At 46.7% G+C, this 22,182-nt stretch overlaps 1 protein-coding gene across 1 annotated transcript in view; it reads left to right on the forward strand.

Moving 5' to 3' along the window:
• Nucleotides 1-20,275, forward strand: part of LOC138165279 (KN motif and ankyrin repeat domain-containing protein 4-like) — a 98,067-nt gene extending 77,792 nt beyond the window's left edge. Inside the window, exons 6-11 of the mRNA XM_069093437.1 lie at nt 3,101-3,331; nt 5,384-5,471; nt 6,105-6,324; nt 12,618-12,760; nt 17,796-17,996; nt 19,279-20,275. Of these exons, the coding sequence (XP_068949538.1) occupies nt 3,101-3,331; nt 5,384-5,471; nt 6,105-6,324; nt 12,618-12,760; nt 17,796-17,996; nt 19,279-19,383 (988 nt within the window). The 3' untranslated portion in view covers nt 19,384-20,275. The remainder of the gene's footprint in view (nt 1-3,100; nt 3,332-5,383; nt 5,472-6,104; nt 6,325-12,617; nt 12,761-17,795; nt 17,997-19,278) is intronic.
• The last annotated feature ends 1,907 nt before the right edge of the window (nt 20,276-22,182 follow it).

Genomic DNA, 22,182 nt, shown 5'->3' on the forward strand with positions numbered 1-22,182 from the left:
GGTTTAATAATATAAAACACTTCATAAACCTGCCTCCTGGGTTTTTTATGAGTTTGGCATCCTAGCAGCCTGGAGAAAAAAGATCTTGGGTTGTTAGTGGGCTATAAGCTCAAGATGAATAAAGCCTCTGATACGGCCTCCTAAAAGAGCTAGCGCCATTTTAAGCCGCGTTAAGGGGCATCTGTCTAGGGCCAGAGAGGTGGCAGTCCTGCAGACCACATCTGGAGTGGAAGGTTCAGTTCTGGGCACTACATTGTAAGTCCAGTGATAACCTGGAGAGGAGTGAGCTGGCTGACTTCTGGCCATACACCACCTGAAAGAAAAGCTTTCTCTAGCCTGAATCCAACCCTGCATTTTTGCTGCCCCAGATTCACTGGGGGTCTGCAATGGCATCATCTGCCTTTTCCTCCTGGCGCCTTTGACACCTAACCCTGCCCAGATGCCTTGAATTAACCTTGATATTCAGGATGCTGTCCCATTGAGGCTAGCTCTGGGTCCCACCAAGCCACGTGGGGGATGTAATCCACAGGAAGTGTGAAATCAGTGACTCCAAGGCACACTTTTTTCACAGATGTGCCTGGAAGGCTTTCTTTCAGTGAATGTTTACTAAGCCCCTTTGCCTGACACCCCAAGGCAGATTGTGGGACTACAAAGGTGAACAGCAACCCTGAACCCAGTGTGCCCAAGAGTCAACCCCTTAATCATCGGGGGTATTTAGCAAGAGCCTGTTACATGCACAGCAACATGGGGAGAGCTGAAAATGATGGGAGGCGAATGGAAGAGGGTCTGATATGACTGGGGCCCATGACATGGTGGCCTGAGATCTCTTTCTGTTCCAATAGTTTTGACTGTCATTGACACACACATTATATATATATATATATATATATATATATATAAAATAAGTATGTATATATATAATATATATGTATGTATATATACATATATAATCCATTTGTAAAATAGGGTTCATATATATGTATACACACATAATATATATAATTTATTTTTGACATTCATTTAAAAAAATTTTGAGTTCTAAATGCTTTCCCTCCAGACCCTTCCCCACCCATTGAGAAATCAAGCAGTAGAATATTGATTATACATGTGAAATCATGGAAAATATATTTCCATATTAGCCATGATGAAAAAAGAAAAAATAGAACAAGAAAATTAAAGAAAGTGAAAAAAAGGTATGTTTCAATTTGTGCTCAAAACTCATCAGTTTTCTCTCTAGAGGTAGATTGTTTTTTTCTTCATGAGTCCTTTGGAATTGTCTTGGATCATTGTATTGATCAAAGTAGCCAAGTCTTTCATAATTGCTCATTACAATGTTTCTGTTACTGTGTACAATGTTCTCCTGGTTCTGCTCACTTCACTTTGCATCAGTTCATGTAAGTCTTCCCAGGTTTTTCTGAAACATCTCACTTGTTATTTCTTATAGCACATCACAGTCATTTCCCAAAATTGCAGAAGTCTTTTAATTGACCCCCCTGCCTCCCATGTCTACATCCTCTAAACCATCCTCCACTCTGCGTTCTCTTATTTTTATCTTATTTGATTCAGCCCAGTGTTCGAGCCTGAGAAGGTTTTGGGTTACTGATGCTGTTGTCCTGTGGATTAGCTATCCTTCCCAGCTTTGTATCAACTTCTAATTTGTCAAGCTTGCTGTCTATACTGATTAAAGCTTTAAACTGCACTGGGACATTTGGGATACCCTGTATTAGAAAAGGGACAGGCAATTGGAATTGTGATTTCATCCATGTATATCAAAGCAGATCAGTCCCTTCTCTGCGGTTTAGTGTTAGAGGGTCAAGTAGAGAACTTAAGTGACTTTCTCTACTATGCCAGGCTATTTTCTGTAGAGCAACTTTAATGAGCCTGGGCCTTCCTATCATTGTGATCAAAGAATAACTTTTTAGGCCCTTCTCTTAACAGACAATGATCTTGTGGCCATGAGAATGGACACACCACTGGCTCCTGCTTCATGCCCTGTGAAGGCTCTAGAGAGGCCTGGCTGGGTCTTCTCTGCTCAGGGTCTTTTGTAGTTTTCAATTCAAGAGACTGCTCTCAGCAGTCTTTCCCCTGGATACTCTGTCATCCTCCTTCCCTTGCCAAAGGGCTTCTGACCAAGCAAGCTGGAGCCATTTATTCCTTGCCCTTGGCCCTCTCATGTAGACTTTCCTCAGTTTAATCTGCTTCCTCTTCTTCAGTCTTCTACAGAGGGCATAGTTCTGAGAAGCTTGTGTACAGAGAAGGGAATGCAGAGTTTTTGCCCTCTTCCAAGTGGGTGGGGAGACGGGCTGTAGTTCTTAGTAACTTCAATTCTGTGAAAAGAGTGCTGGCTTTGGAGCAAGAGTCCCTGGGTCCAGATTTTGACTCCAAACTGCCTGTATGATTTTGAATAAGACTCTTAATCCCTCTCAGGATGTCTCAGTTTCCTCAACTGTAAAATATGACAGGCTTGAAAACCTTCCAGTTCTAAATCCATCATCCTATGATACAATAACCTCACTTGCCCAGCTTGGATGTGTGACCCTGGACAAGTCACTTGATTTCCCTGATTTTACTGATTTATTGGGTTACTGGGTGACGGGTTGCTTCTTTTGTTCCATCTGGGGAGAGCTTGCCTGAGTACTCATTGTCTCCAATGACCTCTCTGAATCAAGAAGCTTCTCATGTGGACCAGACCCCCCTGGAGGGCTCTTCCTCCCTGTCTTGCCTCATGGATTCACTGGCTTCCTACATGACTCAGTTCAAACCCCCTTCTTCAACCATCCTTTGCCACTTACCTCCTCCCCACTGCCCATGTCTCCCTCTGAGAGTACCCCCCTCTCCATTTACACTGTCTACATCTGGTTTTAACATAGTTACTGGCATGTTGTCTCCCCATTAGAATGGGAGTTCCTTGAGGGCAGGGACCATATTTTTGCCTTTTTGCATATGCCCAGCACTTACCTGGCATGTGGTAAGTGTTTAATAAATGTTTGTGGCCTGATAAACTGAAACTAATACCAGGCTCCTGCCTAGCTAAATAATGCATGAATGCCCTATTGCAGATTTAGGCCTGTTTAGGGTGACATTTGGTCTCCTTCTTCAGCTATGAGACAACCTCCAGTGAGGAGACCAGTGGCGAAGACAGTGTGTCGGAGGGTTGTTCTGACACCGAAGCAGACAAGAAGGGGGATAGCCCCGAACAGCTGGGCACAGCTGCAGAGCAAAGCCAACAGGTGATCCCGGGCACAGAGGAGGGCACCAGGAGCGTGGGCCCCGGGAGCAGCACCAGCGGGGGAGAAGGCGCAGCTGCTGGTGCTCATCACAAGTCTGAGAGGTACTTTCTGTCCCCACCAGGATCCGATTCCCTAAACCTGATCTGTAAAAACAGGAGATGATTAGGATAAGTGAGGACAATGGTAGCCCCCACCTTCAAGTGAGATAATATTTGTCAAGTTCTTAGCCCGGGGTCTGGCAGTTAGTAGGTGCCATATAAATGTTAGCTATGGGTATTATATTTTAATAACTATTAAAATAAAATTATTTCCCTTTGTAATCTCATTCTTATACTTTATCTTATGCATTTAAAAACAATATTCCGAGAAGGGATTGTCCGATTTTCCCATTTTTGGTGTTGGCCCCTCGGGCAGTCTGGTGAAGCCTGAGGGCCCCTTCTCAGAATCATGTTTTAAATGCATAAAATTCCATAGGATTACAACAGAAATCTATTATATTGAAATGCAGTTATCCAAATATTTTTACAAACAAGTCCGGAGACCTCACGTTAAGGAACTCTTGCATTCTACTATGCCCCTTTTTAGTGCCATTATAATAACTCTCATTTGTGCCAGATGTGGAAACTGAGTCTTGAAGAGGATCTCTCAGTTGTCCAGGGCACCTAGATCTCTGAACTAGGAGTCACGAATAATAAGTAACTTCCAATTGGCAAGCAGGTTTGCAGGCTTCTGAAAAACTGGAGGTTGTCTTCTCTCAGAAGAATGGTTAGGATAAGGAGCTGAGTGAGCCAAGCACTCCATCTGACTATGTACTCAGTAAGTTGTATCACAAACCACACAGTGGCCTTGTAACAGGGCAGGCTTGGTACGCTATCATGGTGGGACTCAATGGCTTAATAATAGATAGTCATTTTTATTAAATCTATTATCAATTTCTTTGCCCTTCAAGGAAGACTAACTTGGAGAAAATTGCTTTCACAGGGCTTGGGTTCTTGGGATTATTAAAGTCCTTGAGGCAGAAAATTCTTTTTGTTGACAACAAAACAAAAAAAGCTTCTTTCCACTCCATGCCCAGTGTTGCTACTCGGCCCATGGACTGCAGCAGCCCTGATGACCTTGCTCTCCACTCTGGCAGTATTAGATCGACCACAATAGTGCATTTGGCTTCATCTCTAGGAGAGCTTGGGAACTAAGCCAGACGTGTCCTCTGTGGAAAAACCAGATTTCTAGATTCTAGGAAGTTCTCCCATCTTGGTGTTCTAGCATCAGAAAGACCTAGTACTATAGAATCAAGGGGGCATATTGACTAAACCTGAAGGCTTTTGATATATTGAAATCAAAATATTGATATTTGATATATTAGGCAGAACTAGGAGCAGAACTATCGAGAAATGTTTATTAAGTTTATTAAGCTCCTACTAGGTATCTGGCACCTCTGTGGGAGCTTAAAATGCAACGATGACAAAATGGAACCAATCCCTGCCCTCAAATGGCTTCCATTCTATCAACAATATATGCACATTGGGGCGGCCAGGTGGCTCAGCGAGTAAGAGCACTGGCTCCAGTGTCAGGATGACCTGGAGATTGAATCCCGGGCTCAGACACTCAGCACCACCCCCAGAAATAACTGGCCGTGTAACCTTGAGCAAGTTACTTAACCCCGATTGCTTTAAAAAAAAACCCCAAAACAATATATGCACGTGTAGTACATAGAACATTGTTACAAGGCGGGTCTTTTGTGTGTGGTAGGGAGAGGCATCAGCAGCTGGGGGAAGCAGGGTGGTTGGTGCAGATGGTGCTTGAGTTGAGTTTTTAGGGAAACTAAGGGAAATTAGAGAGATGCAGATCTGGACAATGGGTAGAAGATGCAAAGGGTGAGCTGTGGGCTCAATGGAAAGATCTTCCCAACAATCAGGCCCCAACAGCGGGATGAGCTGATTGTGGGCATAGCAGCTCTGGACCGAGCCTGTATGACTGTTTTGCAAGAAAAAAGTCATAGTGATTGTTGTGCAGACCAGGGCTGCTGTGGGTGGCCAGTGAGGTCCTGTTCAGCTTTGGGGATTCTGACTCTGTGAATCCCGTTTTAGATTTCCCTGGAGAGCTGGCTACAACCCCTAGGCCTTAATTGATTTTATTTTGCTTTTTCTGTTTAGATATAAGCCCTCAGAAGAATTTCTCTCTGGATGCCACCTGTTGAGCAAACATCTGCCTGAAGTTTGGACTACAACTGACCAGCAACTGGTATCCTTCTTACTCCATGGATCTAAGAAGGGTGGGGATGTTTAAGCAGTTAGTCTTGACCTAGAAACATGCCAAGCCCAGAGTAGGCAGTGTGAGCCCCTGTCACAAGGCTCCCAGGAGCCCAGTGGAACTTTCTACACCTCTCTTTGTCCAAACTCTGCTACTGGGAGCTTGTAATCATAAGGAGGAGAACTGTTATTAGAAAGGAAGGAAAGAAGCATTTATTAAGCGCCTTCTATTTGCCAGCCTTTGTTAAGTACTTTATAAATATTACCTCACTTGATCCTCACAACAGCCCTGGGAGGTGGGTGATATTATCCTTCCCATTTTACAAATAGGTAAACAGAGGCAAACAGTGACTTGCCCAAGGTCACACAGTTAATGTGTGTCTGGGATCAGATTTGAACTCAGGTCTTCCTGACTCTAGGCTCTATCCCCCATTCTACCTAGCTGCACAGCATAGGTCTAACTCTTGAAAGTCCTTCTCAAAGTAAACAGTTAGTGGGAATGCAGAACCCCAGGGAAGCTGATGGGTCACACTTGGCTTCAAATCCCCAAAATCCACCACCTGAGGCAGGACACTAGCAGTCATCCAAACTGGGCACCAGTAATCAGGCCATCTTGGTGTTTCAGAGGCAAAGCTTGAATACCATCAGTCAAGAATGGTTCCGAGTCTCAAGCAGGAAATCCTCAAGCCCCTCGATCGTAGCAGCCTATCTCAGTGAGTTCCAGCCCAGTAACCCCAGCTGCCTGAAGATGCTCGTCAACCTGGCAGATGACAATGGGAACACGGCTCTCCACTATAGTGTTTCCCACTCCAACTTCCCCATCGTTAAGCTGTTGCTTGACACAGGTCAGGACATTCCCTTGCCTTGTCTGCCATTTTCCTTTCCCTGTAGAGACCTCATGACCTCCCTCCTGTAGCCCTCTCTGTGAGAGGACCTGCCAACAATCAGTAATCAGTAGCATCCAAAGGGAAGGGTAGAGGTGGGTGTCTTTTTAAAAGACTGGCTGGACTGGGAATCAGGGGGTGAATTCAAATCTCAACCCTGATAGTTGTTCAGCTGTGGGCCTGTCAACAAGTCAATTTATTTCTTTGAGCTTGTTTTCCATGTCTGTTTGAAAAATCGCATTACTTCTACTCTCTACTTCATGGTGCTGGCATGAGGATGGTACTTTTGAACCTTGAAGTACTTGAGCAATGTGAGCTATTCTTGAAAATTTATCCTCCAAGTACAGTGAATATGATCACTTTCTATTAACCAGAATATTCAATTAACCAGAGCATCCCAAGGTGTCTCAGGTTTCTGCTTACATGAATGGTTACAATTGTGTAGGGCTTTTTCAAGAGTACATCATGCCTTATGTAAGCACTCTGAAAGAATAATAACAATTTCTTTCATTTAGCAAGTTTTACTAAGTGCCTACTGTGTGCCTATTGGGGATGTCAAGCAAAACCAAAATGGCCCGTACCCTAAAGGAGTTTATATTCCATCAAGGGAGCCCAGTTGAATAAACACAAAGTTCGCAAAAAGTACTTTCAGAGTATTGCTGCCCTCATCTCACAGAGCGGTACATTGAGGTTACCGCTGGCCCTCTGCCTCCATGTATGTCAGTCTTTCCAGAAACCGCACTGGCTGGGCCGCAAAAGTACAGTTCTCATATCTGCTGCTCTCAGATTCTTCTGGATCAAGCTAAAGAGTCCCTATTAAACGGAGTCATTTAAAAATTATTTGGGGATTTTTCATTTAAAATGGAAAAACCCGGTCAAATCCCGGCTCCATCATCGCGCTCAGAGGTTAAAGAATGTGTCTCAGGTGATTGGGGCTCTCATTTTGTTCTTTTGTGTATGGCTATTCTCCCTGACTGGTAGGCCTGCAGGGGCTGGGACTTATGTGAATGGGGGCTTGGGAGCAGGCCCTTTAATCGTTTTAAATGACAGCCTGAGGAGGGAGGCTTTGTTGCTCCAAAGCCCCGTCAGCAGCCATGATTCCTCTCTCCTTCCTCCTGCCATCTTTCTTCCCTTGTTACTGGCCCAAAAGGGGTCATTGAAGTCACCCAAGGTCCCTCATTCTCTATCAAATCCTCACCCAAGGGAAACATGCATACAAATGCAGGGCATTTCCTTAGATCTAACAGAGACTCAGATCTGAAGCTCTCTCATTTCTTCAGAGCTGATGTAAACTAACCATATAGTTAGAAACAATTCATTAATATGGCAGTACAGACTTGAAGTCAAGGCTCGGAAAGTACTCTGCTCCTCACTTCTGATTGGTCAGATGCTTTCAGAGGTGCTCATGAACCTGGAGGACGGAACCAAAGTCAGTTAAATAATAAATTCTAACCTGGAGATTTCACACTCCCTCCCTTACTTCCCCCCCCCCCCCAACTACAACTACTACTACTACTACTACTACTACTGCTACTACTACTGCTACTGCTGCTGCTGCTGCTGTTGCCAGTGCTACCACCACCACCACCACCACTATCACATACTTGTTATTAATTCTACTCTGAGTGTAGTAGTGTGTACGTGTGTGTGTGTGATTGGGTGGAGAAGCAAGCTCTATTTTCCCCCCTTTCTCCATCCCTGTAGCTAGCCCTGAGTTCTGCCTTTCTGTTAGGAAGTCTTGGGACAGTGGATACTCACAGACTCCAGGAAAGGCAGCCACCATGAAATGGTACAAATTTCAAGAAATGTTATTTGGAAGAAAAAGCAGAATTGTGCCTCAAAATCCAGATGAGAAATACTACCTAGGTAGTCTGGTTTTCATCACAGTTAAAGTGAGAAGAACCTTTTTTGGAAGAAGGAACTATTTTGCTCTGATGTAGCCCTTGTAACAGAGACACAATGCTCAGGCTCACATTAGCAGCCTTTGTTGCCTCTCTAGGCTTTTGGCTTCTAGCCAGGAAATCTAGAACGATACATGCATGAGCAGATTCACAAATAGTTATTTTTGTAGCCAGAGAAAGCAGCATGAAGTATATTCTCAATTCAGCTTTTTAACATTCTAAATTTTAGCACCCTGGACAAAGCCCGAGTTGCCTTGCCTTAGTTACTGCTTAATGCAGGGTACTACATGTTATTCACAATATTATACAATGGAAATCTTTGTATCAAAAGCAATTGGTCCCAAAGAGGTATGACAATCCCCACAGCCACTTAACGGCCCTGAATACGGGATCCTCTGGCATAACCCTTAACCCCCTCATCCTGGCTTCGTTTACTGATGGTAGGAGGAAGGGCAGGGGGACAAGGGCCCTCATCTTGTCTCTAATTTCCCGCTCTTCTTCATTGTGCTTTTAGCAGTATCTATGCATGACTCCCCAATTCACAGAAGATGACAACGAGGCTTATTTGTCAGTCTTTCTATAGCGGAAGAAACCATCGTGGTCACCATCACCCAAGACCTTAATCTCTGTCATCCTCCGCTCCTCACTCTTAGACACCCTACGTACCCAGGCTGTGGCCAAATCTTACTGTTTCTCACAAATGTCTCTTGTATGTGTCCCCTTTTCTTCACTCCCATAACCACCACTGGAGTGTAGGCCCCGGTCTCCTTGCTTCCAGACTATCCCAGCAGCCTTATAGTCAGTCTCCCTGCCTCAGCTCTCCCCCTCTACACTCTGCCCTCTACACAGCTGCCAGAGTGACCTTTCTGAGCTGCAGGTCTAACCATCTCACCTCCCCTCCTCAATAAACTTCAGCAGCTCCCTGTTGTCTACAGGATCACATAGTAACTCCTCTCTTTGGCTTTTAAGGCCCTTCATGACCCGTCCCCTTCCTGTCTATGTGGCCTGTCTCCATGGCCCCCACAGCCCAGTCATTGCTCACGGGTTATCCCACACACAGGGTACCACATCTCCCAACTCTGTGATGCCTTTGGATTGGCTGGACCCCGTGCCTGGAATGCCTTCCCTCCTTGTTTCTGTGTCTTAGAATGCCAGCCTGCCCTCCAGACTCCACTCCAAGTCCACCTTCTATAAAAACCCTTCCTGAACCTCAGAGATGCTAGTGCCTTCCTTTATAAGATCACCTTCCACCTCTCTGTGTATGCTGTTTATGTGGTGTCTCTCCCATGAGAATATCAGCTCCTTGTGAGGGCAGGGATGGTTGGGGTTTTTTCTTTGTATCTCCAATGCAGTGACTGGCCCATCTTGCTTATTAAGTGCTGGTTGGTTGATTGTTTAATTTATTATTTTAATTAATGAATCAGTTTCACTTCTTAATGCAGGATAAAGGCAGACACATCTAGAGTCTTTGTCCTCTCCTCTGTTTGCCTGTGAGTTATTCTCTAGTCCTTCCTTCTTTTCTTTCCCTTTCCCCAGACTCTGTTACTACCCCTCATCAACTCCAGGCATCTCTGTGCCAGATCTGAAGTCATAGGGCTGGGTTCTAATCCTCCCTGCCCTTCACTGTCTGTGTGATAGGGGTAGAGCAAATTCCTAGCCACCCTGTACCTCAGTTTCCCCACACGTAAAATGAGGCATTTGGGCCAGGTTACCCCTAATATCCTTCTAGAGCCCTCAGGTAAGTGTCCAAATGAGGGAAACAGACAGTGAGTATCCTGGGATCAAATAAAAGAAGCTAGAATGTAGAGCTTAGAAGGACCTTTGAGGTTCTGAAGATACTGAGGCCCACATTGATTAGGAGATCCAAAGGGGAGAGTTCCTGAGGTAGGGATGATTGGAGGAGACCTTCACGGAGAACAGAACATCCGGGGACCTTAGAAATGATTTAGTTCCACTCCTTGATTTTACAGAAATAGAAGCTGAGGCTCAGAGAAGCAGGATAATTTGCCCAAGGTCATGAAGCTGGAATGATGACAGAGCCAAGGTGGTGGCCTTTCAAAAATTTGGACTAGAAAAAAAAAACTAGAGCAGAGGGGAAAGTTTTCCAGAAGAGAATGACAGGCCTGGAATAAAGGAGACTCATCTTCTTGAGTTCAAATCCTGCCACAGTCACTAACAGTATGACCCTGGGTGAGTCACTTAGCACTGTTTGCCTCAGTTTCCTCATCTGTAAAATGAGCTGGAGAATGAAACGGCAAACTACTCCAGTGTCTTTGCCAAGAAAACCCTTAAAAGGGTCTGGAAGAGTCGGAAACAACTGAAAACAAGTGAACAACAGCAAACATTCCAGAAATAGGGAGAAGTATGAACAAGGCACAGAGGTGAATGCTTGTGACATTTGGGGTATGGTAACAGAAAAATTAACCTTGATTTCTGGTGGGGGTTCTTAAGCAGGTGTCTACAGAACCCCAAAGAGTCCGTAGATAGATTTCAAGGAGTATGTGAACTTGGATGAGAAAAATATCTTTGTTTCAAAATAGTTGACTTTAGAAACATGATTCTGAGAGTCCATAGACTAGGCATTTTGTCAAATGGATCCATGTCTCACACCTACACCCATACCCCCCCACACACACCCATACCCTCCCCCCCCACACAGAGACACACACACCCATACCCACCCACACCCCCACACACATACATCCACACCCACACACAAACACCGCCCCCTCCCCCCCCACACACACACACTGCTAACCCTAGAGGTTCATGTTTTAGAAGCGTCAGCTTAGTCAGTGACGGTGCTAGCTGGGAGTCTTTGAAAGGTGCCATCCTTGACAACTGAGAGCTACATCCAAGTCTGAGTTCAGGGAACACTAAGATGACGCCCAGAATTGGTGAGCTGGGCAGAGTTGCCCAGTGGCATTCTGAGTGTTCCTGAGGAGGGAAGTCTGCAGATATTGTCAGCCTTGCTGCAGGCACTGATTGTCCCCTCAAGTCATGAATGGACCCACAAACTATTGCAGCTGAAACACAATCTACTCCAGCGACTCCCCAGGCTCCCTCCCACCACCGTGTTGGCTTGAGTTTCCCTCTCCTCTCTGGAGCCCATTCTCTCTGGGCAGATCTGTTTCTTTTCCTTCCAAGAACCTTTCCTGCTTTCCCTCCTAACTCAGGTCTGTACTTTTCAGGGTAAATGCTCCTTTCATTTAGTCTCTGGTCTCTGGGTGGTGTTTCATGGTTCCAACATCCATTTAAATGCCTCTTCATTTTTCATGAAATTTCATATTTTCCTTTGCCTGGGGCATTGGCATCGTCTCTTTCACCCCCTTCAAATTCATTTCCACTTTCTCTCCTTTGCACTTCCTCCCCTCTCCCCCAGGCATGGTGCTTTGCTCTCAGAGGGCCAGTCCTCCACCTTGCACTTATCTGTTCATTTTCTTCTCTGGGTTGGGTCTAGTGCAGCCCTCCCAGCATTGTGTAGCTTGTTCAGTGATACCCAGAGGTTCCTTCTTACTTCTGTGTCCCCTCCACCCCCACCAACCAATCAGGTGCTTGAAAGTCACTTTCCTTTGGATGAAGCTGACCTGTGACTGTGCCCCACTGCTCCCCAGCCTGAACCATCCACTAAGGTTAGGGGGTCAGTTCACTTACCAAGTTCGTGCTCCTCAACCTGGAATTAATGACATCCTAACCCCTCTGCAGTTAGAGTGAGGAGAATGAAAGAATGAATGAAAATCTTTATTAAAGTGTTTATGGTGTGCCAAAGACTCTGCCAAGTGCTGGGGAGATAGATATGAAAAGGTTATAGCATCACGGGCACTTCTCTGGTGGGCATTTATTTCCCTAAGAAAGTAGGGCTTGGGCCACCTTCCATCTCAGTTTGTTCCATGGCCTCTGGCCATGAGCCTTAGAAGCTGAAACTCTGGGACATTGTTTGATGTCTTTGGTCTCCTTTAGGATGTGGCTCTCCTGGGGTAGGGAAAGGGCTTTTGGCTGGGTAAAGAAATAATGCGAGGATCAATCAGTCAGTCCACAAGCATTTAGTAAATCTCTGCTGTGTGGCAGGGACTGAGCTGTGATGCAATCTCGAGATTCTAAGAGGCAGAGGTGAGCAGGGAGGGCATTCCTGGCTTGGAGAGGCAGGAGAAGGAAGTCTGGGAGGCTGGTGAGCCATGAAGAAGAATGATCGGAGTATGGCTTGGAACGGTAGGCAGGCCGGAGGGCCAAGGGGCTTAAGCTCGTCAGTTACCTCTTGGTAATGACCAGCCCCTCGGGTGGGCTGTGCAGGGCTCTGCCCACACTTGCCCCTCTCTCTGGGATGCTTTGCCAAGTCTTGACCTCCTTCTGCAGGTGTGTGTGAGGTGGACCGCCAGAACAAGGCTGGGTACACGGCCGTGATGATCACCCCCCTGGCCTCGGCAGAGACAGACGAAGATATGGAGGTGGTCGGGAAACTGTTGAAACAAGGAAATGTGAATATACAGGCCGCTCAGGTAGTCCTGGCCTTTGGGCCACTTCCTCTTATTTGAATTCACATTGATGGAGTGCCTACTGTGTGCAAGGTGCTCAGCCCAGCACGGAGGGCACAAAGATTAAAAAACAATGAAGTTCCTACCTTCAAGGGACTCAGAGGGTGGGGAGGATGCCCCCTATACACAGGGAGGGAAGGTATCCATCAATCAACATGCATTAAGCACCTACTATGTCCCAGCCACTATGCTAAGCACTAGGTATACAAAAACAAGCAAAAGACAGTACCTACCCTCAAGGTGCTTACAATCCAATGGATGTGATAGTCTAAAGGAAAATCAGACAGCATGTACAGGAAAACTTGAGAATGAAGAGGGAACTTTGAGTTGGGAATGCAGGGCTTGTGGGGACAGGGAAGGCTCTGCAGGATTCTAGAAGTGGGAAGGACAGCAGTGCCTAAGAATCCCAGCTGCACCATACACTGGCCCCTGCCTGAAGACTCCCAGTGAGGGGAGCCTCCCATGTCCCACTTGGGAACAGCACCAGTGCTGAGGCCATGGCGTTCACACTTGCCTCCTAGAAGCGTTCACCTTCTTTGTTCTTGGTTTTGTCCCCTGAGGCCATCAGAGTAAATCTGATCTCCTGTGTGCTGAAGTACTGGAGATCCCCACCTTGCCCCCCAGAAAGCCCCTGCTTCTCCACCTGGAGGCAGGTGCACAGAGAAGTAAGGTTAAGGTTAAGTAAGGTAAGGGAGCTTTTGATGGGGGAAGGGGAGGCCAGCACTCACCGCTGCACACTGTGGTTGCCTTCCTCTCGCTAATCAATGCCCTTCCTCCATGATGGCGCCCACAATGGAAAACACTGTCCTCCAGAGGAGATCTGACCATGACATCCCAGACAAGCAGACATCTGTGCTCGTCCTCGCAGGGAGAGATGAGGACAAAGGACATTCTCAGCATGAAGACCACCTGGGCACATGAGCAGAGGCTGGAGATGACACGCTGGGTCTGGGGAACAGTGGGATAGTTAGGAGCACGGTGTGATGGGAATGTTGGGAGCGCGAAGGGGAGTGGTGTGGAGCCAGCCTTTATGGCCAGGCTGGGGGCATTTGGGTCCTGAAGTAAATGGCAAGGATTCATCCCAGGCCTGCCTGGGAAGAGGGACTCACCCATACCTAGCAGAGCTTGATGCCAAAGGAAACCGTGCAGCTCCCAGCCTCCCAAATGGCATCCTTCCAAAATGCAAAGTTTGCTTCCCTCAGAATGCTGAACAGGCTGGGGCAGAAGTCGATGAGTTCCTGATCTGTGCCCCAACCTGGAGCTGGACAAGCTCCATCTGGGCGCTGACTTTTGGAATATTCCACTGGTACAAGTCACGAGGAAGCATTTGCAGACTTGGCTGACCTTGCAAAACACCTGGAAGATGCCCATAATTCCTCATCACACACATATATGCCACACACATGCATGTGCACACATGTGATTGCATACACGTGTATGCAACGTGCTCACACACTACACATGCATACACACACCACACACATACACCCCCCCACACACATGCCATACATACACCCACACACACACACACTATACACACACACACACACACACACACACACACCTGCACGCTAACTCAGTTGTATCTCTGGGGAGCTGAGAGCCCATGGCTAGAAGGGGCAGTGAGTGTCTGCACAGAAGGCCCTGTCCTTTGAAGAGGACCTTGATCCTTAACTTGCCAGCTCCTCCCTCCACCAATGCTACCAGGGCCAGGGCCGAGCTGGGTTGTGCTGGTAGGGCCCTTCACCAAGCAGTGCCAAGATTGCCCACACCCTTTAATGCTGGCAGGTGATAGGCAAGTACAATAGTAATTAATTAATCCACCAGGAATCCTTTTTGGAGAAAAACAAAGAGGGGCCATACACACACCTCACCAGCTTTGTTTAAAAAAAAAGGCGAAAGGAAAGAAAAGGATGGGTTCTTGGGAGAGAAGGGGCAGCTGTCCCAGGTGCAGTGCAGTAGAGTTTGAGTGGTGGGCTAGGCAGACTGTCTATAGACCCAGCTGCTACACTCCTCCCTCTTCATACCCCCTTCCCCACCCCTCCCCCCACCCAGAGAGAAGCAGGAAGTGGTCATGTTGGTATGGCTGCCTTCCCAGAGCTGCATCTTTATGTACGGAACAGTCCTTTTTAGTGCAGTGAAAAGCCAGCTAGCTAGATGTCATCACCAAGGACCTGGGTTTGGATCCTGACTCCACTGTTTTCCTCCTGGAATGCTCAACTGTAAAGTTAAGAGGTTGGGTTCAGGGGTGGGGAACTTGTGGCCTTGAGGCCACACGTGGCCCTCTAGGTCTTCAAGTGCCACTCTTTGAATCCAAACTTCACAGAACAAATCCCCTCAATAAAAGGATTTGTTCCGTAAAGTTTGGATTTAGTTAAAGGGCCTCCCTTGAGGACCTAGAGGGTACCTAGAGGGTACCTAGAAGGTACCCACCTCCAGATCTCTGAGGTCCCTTCCAGCTCTAAATTGCCCCTATCTCTCCTCTGCTCTCCACTCTCCACAGTCTGATATTGCCTCAGACATAAAGTCCACATTGATTCTAATCTAACCATTTATTATATAGAATAAATTTCTTGAGGAGATGTAATTTGGGGGGACCCCAACTCATACAGTATGGGCTCCCACAGAGCATCACTATATCCCATTCAAAGTATTTTCCGGGCCTAGACTCTTATGAGCCCCCACAGATTTTTTTACTGTTTAGTAAAAAGGCACAGTTATTTCAAAGCAGAGATATGATAAGAAAATTAGCGACTTGCCCATAAATGTGGGGTGCACTTTCCTGAGTAAACATACTATTCGTGGGAGGAGTGGAGTTTGAAAGTGGAGAGTCACATAGAGGACACATGCAGCCGATGCACCTCAGTCAATCCCAGGTTTACTCTGTTAGATGCTGGGAACAAGTGGAAAAATTCCTGCCCTCAAGGATCTTACATTCTATTGGGAGAAAACATCTAAAACATAGGAGATGTACAAAGTAAATAAAAAGCAATTGATTCTGCTGGAGAAATGTAGCAGAGGCTTTAAAAATATTGGCTAAAAAAGGGATTGGTCTTTTTCCCAGAAGACATTGTAACATTGTAAGAAGTGGGATATTAAGTAAAGATACTGTAGCAACACAGATGTAGGTATGATTTCAGGAAAAACTTTTCTAGTGATTAGTTATCCCAGAATGGAGTAAGCCTCCATGTGTGTGCTCCGACCCCTCAGCCTTCAAGCAGAGAGAGGCAGGCTGTCCACTTGTCAGGAATGTGGCAGGAGGGATTCTTTTAAGTTTGGATTGTGTGGCCTCCTAAATCCCTTCCAAGGCTGAGATCGAAAGTACCTGCAGGCTTGCATGCCTCTGTGTGTGTGTTCATTGGAGTTAGGAGCAAATAGACTTTGATTTAACCTCTCAAGAGGTGATGTGTGTGTGTGTGTGTGTGTGTGTGCGCGCGCGCGCTATAATTGAAGTCACCAGGTGTCTGAGTCGGAGGAGCTGGGTTCAAATTCCTGTTCTTCCTGGGATTACTTCCCAGAAAGTCATAAAAACAATAAGTAAAAATAATCCTTCCCATTATTAACTTCCTGCTGGACCTTGGATGAGCCAATTCATTTTGCTCTAAAGTTTCTCCATTTGTAAAATGATTTCTAAGGCTAGATTTAACTCTAAATCCTAGGGTCCTTTAAGCCCACTTGGCCTTTTGGAAATCAGTGAAGCTGAGTCTCCCACGGTTCTGGCTTAGAGGGGATTCCAAACTCTCCACATACTGAGACCTTTCCAAGATCACCCAGGGAGTGAGTGGCCAAGTTAGGATTCCAGCCCCTTCCTTTGAGCCCAAACCTTTGGGGGGGGTAGGAACCTGCGTCCAAACCTTCAACTGCCCATCTGAGCTAATCAGCAAGCATTTATCAAGTACCTTCCCCATGCCATGCCCTCTGCTAAATGATGGAGATACCATGACAAAAGTGGAATGTTCCCTGCCCTCAGGAAGCTTGGTCTCTGCTGAAGAAAATAGCAGTGTTCAATATCTACACTTTCACTTCTGAATATAGTCTTCCTCCCCTCCCCCATACTCAGAGAGCCATCCCTTAGAGCAAGGAAGAGGAAATACAGGAAAATGCAAAGCAAAACAAAACAATTCAGCAAAGACAGTAATAGTGGATGGCATTTGCCTCTTTAAGGTTTGCAAAGCACTTTAAACCTGTGCTCTCGTTTGCTTCTCACAATGACCTTGTGAAGTCACGTGTGGTTATTTACCCCCATTTTATGGAGGAGGAAACTGAGGCTGAGAAATGAAGTAACTTACCACAGTAAGTGTCTGAGGCAGCATTCAAACTCAGGTCTTCCTAACTCTGAGTCATCTCTAAGATCTCCTACAGTTTGAAATCAATGGTATTCTGATTCTGTGTTCCAGCTGTTCCCTTTACTCAACAGGCCATCTCCCATCACCAGGCTTTTGCATATAGGCTGTCACTTTATGCCTAGATTGCTCTGTCCCCTCTCTTCTGCCTCTCAGAAACCCTATCTTTGTTCAAACCTGGAAGGAGGTGATGGTGGCTGATGCTGTGGGATTGGTTGGGTATGAGATGGAACACTTGTGTGACTTTTGGAAATTATCCACTAGACACACTCTCAGTGATGCTCAGCATGGATGACCTTTTCTCCCTGGTACCCTTCCCTGGTGCCATGTTTTACTCTTGATCTTCAGACTTCCTCGTTGGTGTTGGGTTCTAGCTGGGTCACACTTCTCATCCTGCAGTTCCAGGATAATCTAATATCCTAACAGAATAAACAGTTTCTGACTATCCGAGCCTCCCCTCCTTGGAAGGAGGAGGGGCTGCATTGGAGGCAGTAGGCTCCCCCTGACTGGAGGGTCTTCCAGCTCTAAGACGGCCAGGATCCATTGGGAGGGCTATTCCTGTTCTCTAAGTCACTTGAGTTGGTAAAAACCAACTCTGTTTGTGTGGGGATTCTGTGATGGGACGGTGGCTCATTGTTGTCCTTCCCTCTCTCCAGGGAGGTCAGACAGCGCTGATGCTAGGGGTGAGCCACGACAGGGGGGACATGGTAAAGGCTCTGCTGACCTGTCATGCTGACGTCAACCTTCAGGACAATGATGGGACCACAGCCCTCATGGTGGCTGCTCGCCATGGCAACACGGACATGGTGAAAGTCCTCCTGGCTCATCCAGGCTGCGATGCCACGTTGACCAACAAGGTGAGAGGGTCCTGCTTTCACAACTAGCCAGTCTAAGAGGGGAGGGGGGACTCCAGATGGGAGGTGGCGGCCCTTGGGCTAAGTCTGGGAGGGAGGTGGAACGCAAGGCACCCCAGCCAACCTAAAGCCATCTAAAGGCTGGCCCATGTGGAGGTGCATTCATCACACACTTGGACATGCCTTTTCTTCAAACCAAACCTGTTGGGGTTTTTTTACCCAGATGTAAAGTGAGCTTGGGATTAGGACTTGCTGCTGGTTCCAAGTCACTCCCTGTCCTGTACATAGCATCCTAATAAGTAACATCTGAATTTCCTCTGTGCTATTAACAATCCAAATTTCTTGTCACACCTCCCGGTGGCCAGGATGGCATCCTTATCCCCTCCTCCCCCCCCCCCCCCAATTTGTCGGCAGATCCCAAATACCTGGGCTTGGCCCCAGCACTGTGAGGGAAATAATTAGAGGGTCCAGACCATCCCAAAATGAATGTTGGGGGAGGGACGGTGAGGGGGTTGCTGCCAGGAAGAAATGGCGCCTTTCCTAAATATTAGGCTGCTCTCCCCTGGAGCCACACAAAAGGGGCTGTGTTAACACAATGCAGCCCCACCAGCCCTATAATCAGAAACAGGCTTTGACATCAAAGGGCTATACTGTGATGGGAGGGGGGCCCATTAGAGTCAAGGGATTGATAGGTCACTGGGGAGGGGTGATCAGCATAGCAGCCCAGAACTGGCTTCCCATTCCTGGAGGACAAGGCAGGGCTGGAAGCCTGGTATCAAAGTGAGAGAAAGAAGGGACCTCTGACCCAGTGTATCTCTGTCCCATCATTTTATAGAAGAGGAAATTGTCTGAGGAGAGATTTAGATCTGGTATTCCTGCCTCCCAGGTCCCATGTCCTATACACTATACCTTGGGTGGCTAGGTGGTGCAGTGAATAGAACACTGGCCCTGGAATCAGGAGGACCTGAGTTCAAATCCAGCCTCAGACACTTAACACTTACCAGCTGCATGACCTTGGGCAAGTCCCTTAACCCCAATTGCTCTACCCTCCCCCCTCCAAAAAGCAAAAAAAGACAAACCAACAAAACTATAGACTGCACCTTAGTGCTTCTAATTCTGAAAGAATAAAGTGGTTTCTGTGAGGGGGCCATGGAGCTGTGTAGCCAGCTTAGCATCCTGGAAGAAAAAGGAACTCATGGCCCATAACCCCCCAACCCTAACTCCCTGTCACGAGGCATAACTTTTCAGCCTGGAAAGAAATGAATTTCTCATTTTCCCACTTCAGGCTGGCCACACGGCCTTGTCCATGGCCCTGACATCACCCGCCCACGGGGAAATTGCTGAACTCTTGTGGGCCCACGCAGAGCAGGGCAGGTCCCCTAGGCCCTAGAAGAGCTCGAGAGAAGCTGGCACCCCCAGACAAAAGGATCGCTGTTGGACTCCTCCATTCCAGCCATGTGAGGGGGACGAGCCGTAACTGGACGACTCCTTCCCCAGCTTCTCAGGGGATGATGTGTCAGCTCCGCCTCCCCATTCCTGGTGTATCATTCTGCTTATAGGGCGCTCGGTAGTCTTCCCAAAGCCTGGCCCACGGAGGGCAAGGACTGCAGGACACTGGGGGGCATCGGCCCTTCCCCTTTTTTTTATTTTAACACATTACTATTACTATTACTATTTACTCTGTATCCCTTATTAGCACAACGAATCTCCCAGGCTAACAAGATCACATTAGCAAAGCAATACTTTTTTACATGAAAATGGAAGAAGTGTCTTTTTCCCCCTTTGTGTGAACGGGAGTGAGTGCATGGAGATGGGGAGATCTGGGTTCAAGTCTTCCTTTGACACAGGGATTCTATGACTTTGGGGAAGTCATTTACATCTTGGTACCCAGATAACCTTGGGAGACTAGAAGTGATAGAGGAGCTGTTGGTCTGCCTTGGTGGAATGCATGCTCCCCACTGGGTAAATCACTGATCTAGCCAAATGAATGCACATGTATGTATAAACAAGCACATATCATAGTTTTAGAGCTACAAGTGCAGATAAACACATATGTCCCCACTTCAGATAGGATCGTAGATTTGGAGTCTGACCCTCTTCTCATTTTACAGATGAGGAAACTGAGGCAAGCAGGGTTAAGTGACTTGCCCAGGGTCATATAGTTAGTAAGTGTCTGAGGATGGATTTAAGCCCTTGTCTCTTGACTCTCAAGACCAGGAACTTATCCACTATGCCATATGTCTGTTATTTCTTTGTGTCCCTATAATATATCGCTATGTGTATATGTGTGCGTACACATGGAGAGAGAACACACTCATGATCCTGAACTGGAGGGCTCACTGTGGTACACAGCCTTGGAGGGTAGAAGATCTGTATTTAAGACTACTCTGATACGTTCTGGTCAAATGATCTTGGGCAGATCCTTTTGTCTCTTGCTGTCTCAAGGCAACTTTCTAAGGCTTAAAAGTTGTCAGTCTACATCAATGCAGCGAGACTCCATGGTGGGAATTCCCTACACTGCTAAAATCACTCCCTCACCATACATGTGTGTGCATACATGTAAGTGTCCATCAACAAGCATCTTATGAAGCATTTACTGTGTGTCAGGACTTGGGCTAGGTGCTGGGGACACAAAGGCAAAAACATGATTTCTTCCCTCAAGGTTCTCACTGTGTGTGTGTGTGTGTGTGTGTGTGTGTGTGTGTGTAGCAGTAATCATAGCAACAAGAATGATGCATTGTAGATAAGTTATTTCAGTCATATCCAACTCTTTGTGACCCCATGTGGTGTTTTCTTAGCAGAGATAATGAAGTAATTTGCCATTTCATTCTCCAGCCCATTTTATAGATGTGGAAACTGAGGCAAACAGGATTCCATGACTTGCCCAGCCAGTAAGTGTCTGAGGCTGGATTTGAACTTAGGAAGAGGAGTCAGCGCTCCGTCCATTGTCGTGCTGCCCCACTGCCCACTGAAGATAGAGAGATGGTCTAAGAATTAGAAAGACCTTTACTGAGGTCTTGCTTCTGACAAATCCTGGCAGCTCTAAGATTATAAATGGCAGGGTAGTGGCTGATTTGCATTGGTAGAGAGGAGACCAAAAAGTTTTCTATACACACATACTTATGTACACTTAATAATAATTTCATTTACATAGCACTTTAAGGTTTGCAATGCTCTTCACAAATATTTTATCCTCACAACAGTCCTGGGGGGGTAGGTGCTATAATCATCTCTTTTACAGATGGGGAAACAGAGGCAGACAGAGGTTAAGTGACTTGCCCAGGCTTACACAGCAAGGATGTGTTGGAAGCAAGACTTGAACATAGGTCCTTCCAGCTGAGTATACTTGGGTTCGAATGTTGGGACATGCGCCAGCCCTGGGAATTGGTCATCAAAAACTTATGAGTGCAGGAAGAAATGCCAAGCAGGACTGGTGGAATGGAGACTCTGGTAGATGGGACCTTGCATGGAGGTGGGGCTGAAATGAACACGTCAAATTCAGACAAGGCAGGAAGCCGCAATACAATGGTACCCACTCCAAGCACATGGGTGTTATGCTTTCTGAATTAGCCACTGCCATATGGCTCTTATTTTTTCCAATTAAGTCAGAATTACCCAGGAAACACAATCCGTCCAAAGCCACCAGGTCTTTATAGAGTACTTGGGGATGGCTGGGAGAGATCAGCTCTCCCTGACCTGGCATAAGAAAGCGATAAGGGGGGGAATAAACTTCCCTGTGGGGTTGGGTAAGTCCCATTTCAGAGGCTTCCCCCACCATTTCCTTGGGAACCATTTCCAACGACAGTTTCTGGTTTCTCCTCCCAGGGGCCCCTCAGCTGAACATCTGCTCTTCCTTTACCCAAGGCCCTGCCCCTGCCCCCTCACACACACACAAACCTCGTGTTGCAGCAGGTTTGCCAGAGGGAACTGACTGGAGGAGGGGGCTTTTCGTCCTGGGTCTTACCTTCCCTCATTTCAGTGTCTTCTTTCTTCCCAAGCTGCTATACTTGGGGTACCACAGACTACAGACATGGGACCAACAGTTCAAAGTCACCTAAAACTGGAATAAATTTTCTTTATTTGCTTTTTCTTGATGAAAACTTCCAGCTGCCCAGCCAAGAAAGGCATCCAAGTGCCTGGGATCGAGCAAAGGAAAGTCGGGAGCCAAGAGGTCTTGATATGATGGTGC

The sequence above is a fragment of the Petaurus breviceps genome, unplaced genomic scaffold (genome assembly GCF_028583685.1).
Source record: "Petaurus breviceps papuanus isolate PSGF00001 unplaced genomic scaffold, PetGlider_PUasm1.0 208, whole genome shotgun sequence".
Taxonomy (NCBI): domain Eukaryota; kingdom Metazoa; phylum Chordata; class Mammalia; order Diprotodontia; family Petauridae; genus Petaurus; species Petaurus breviceps.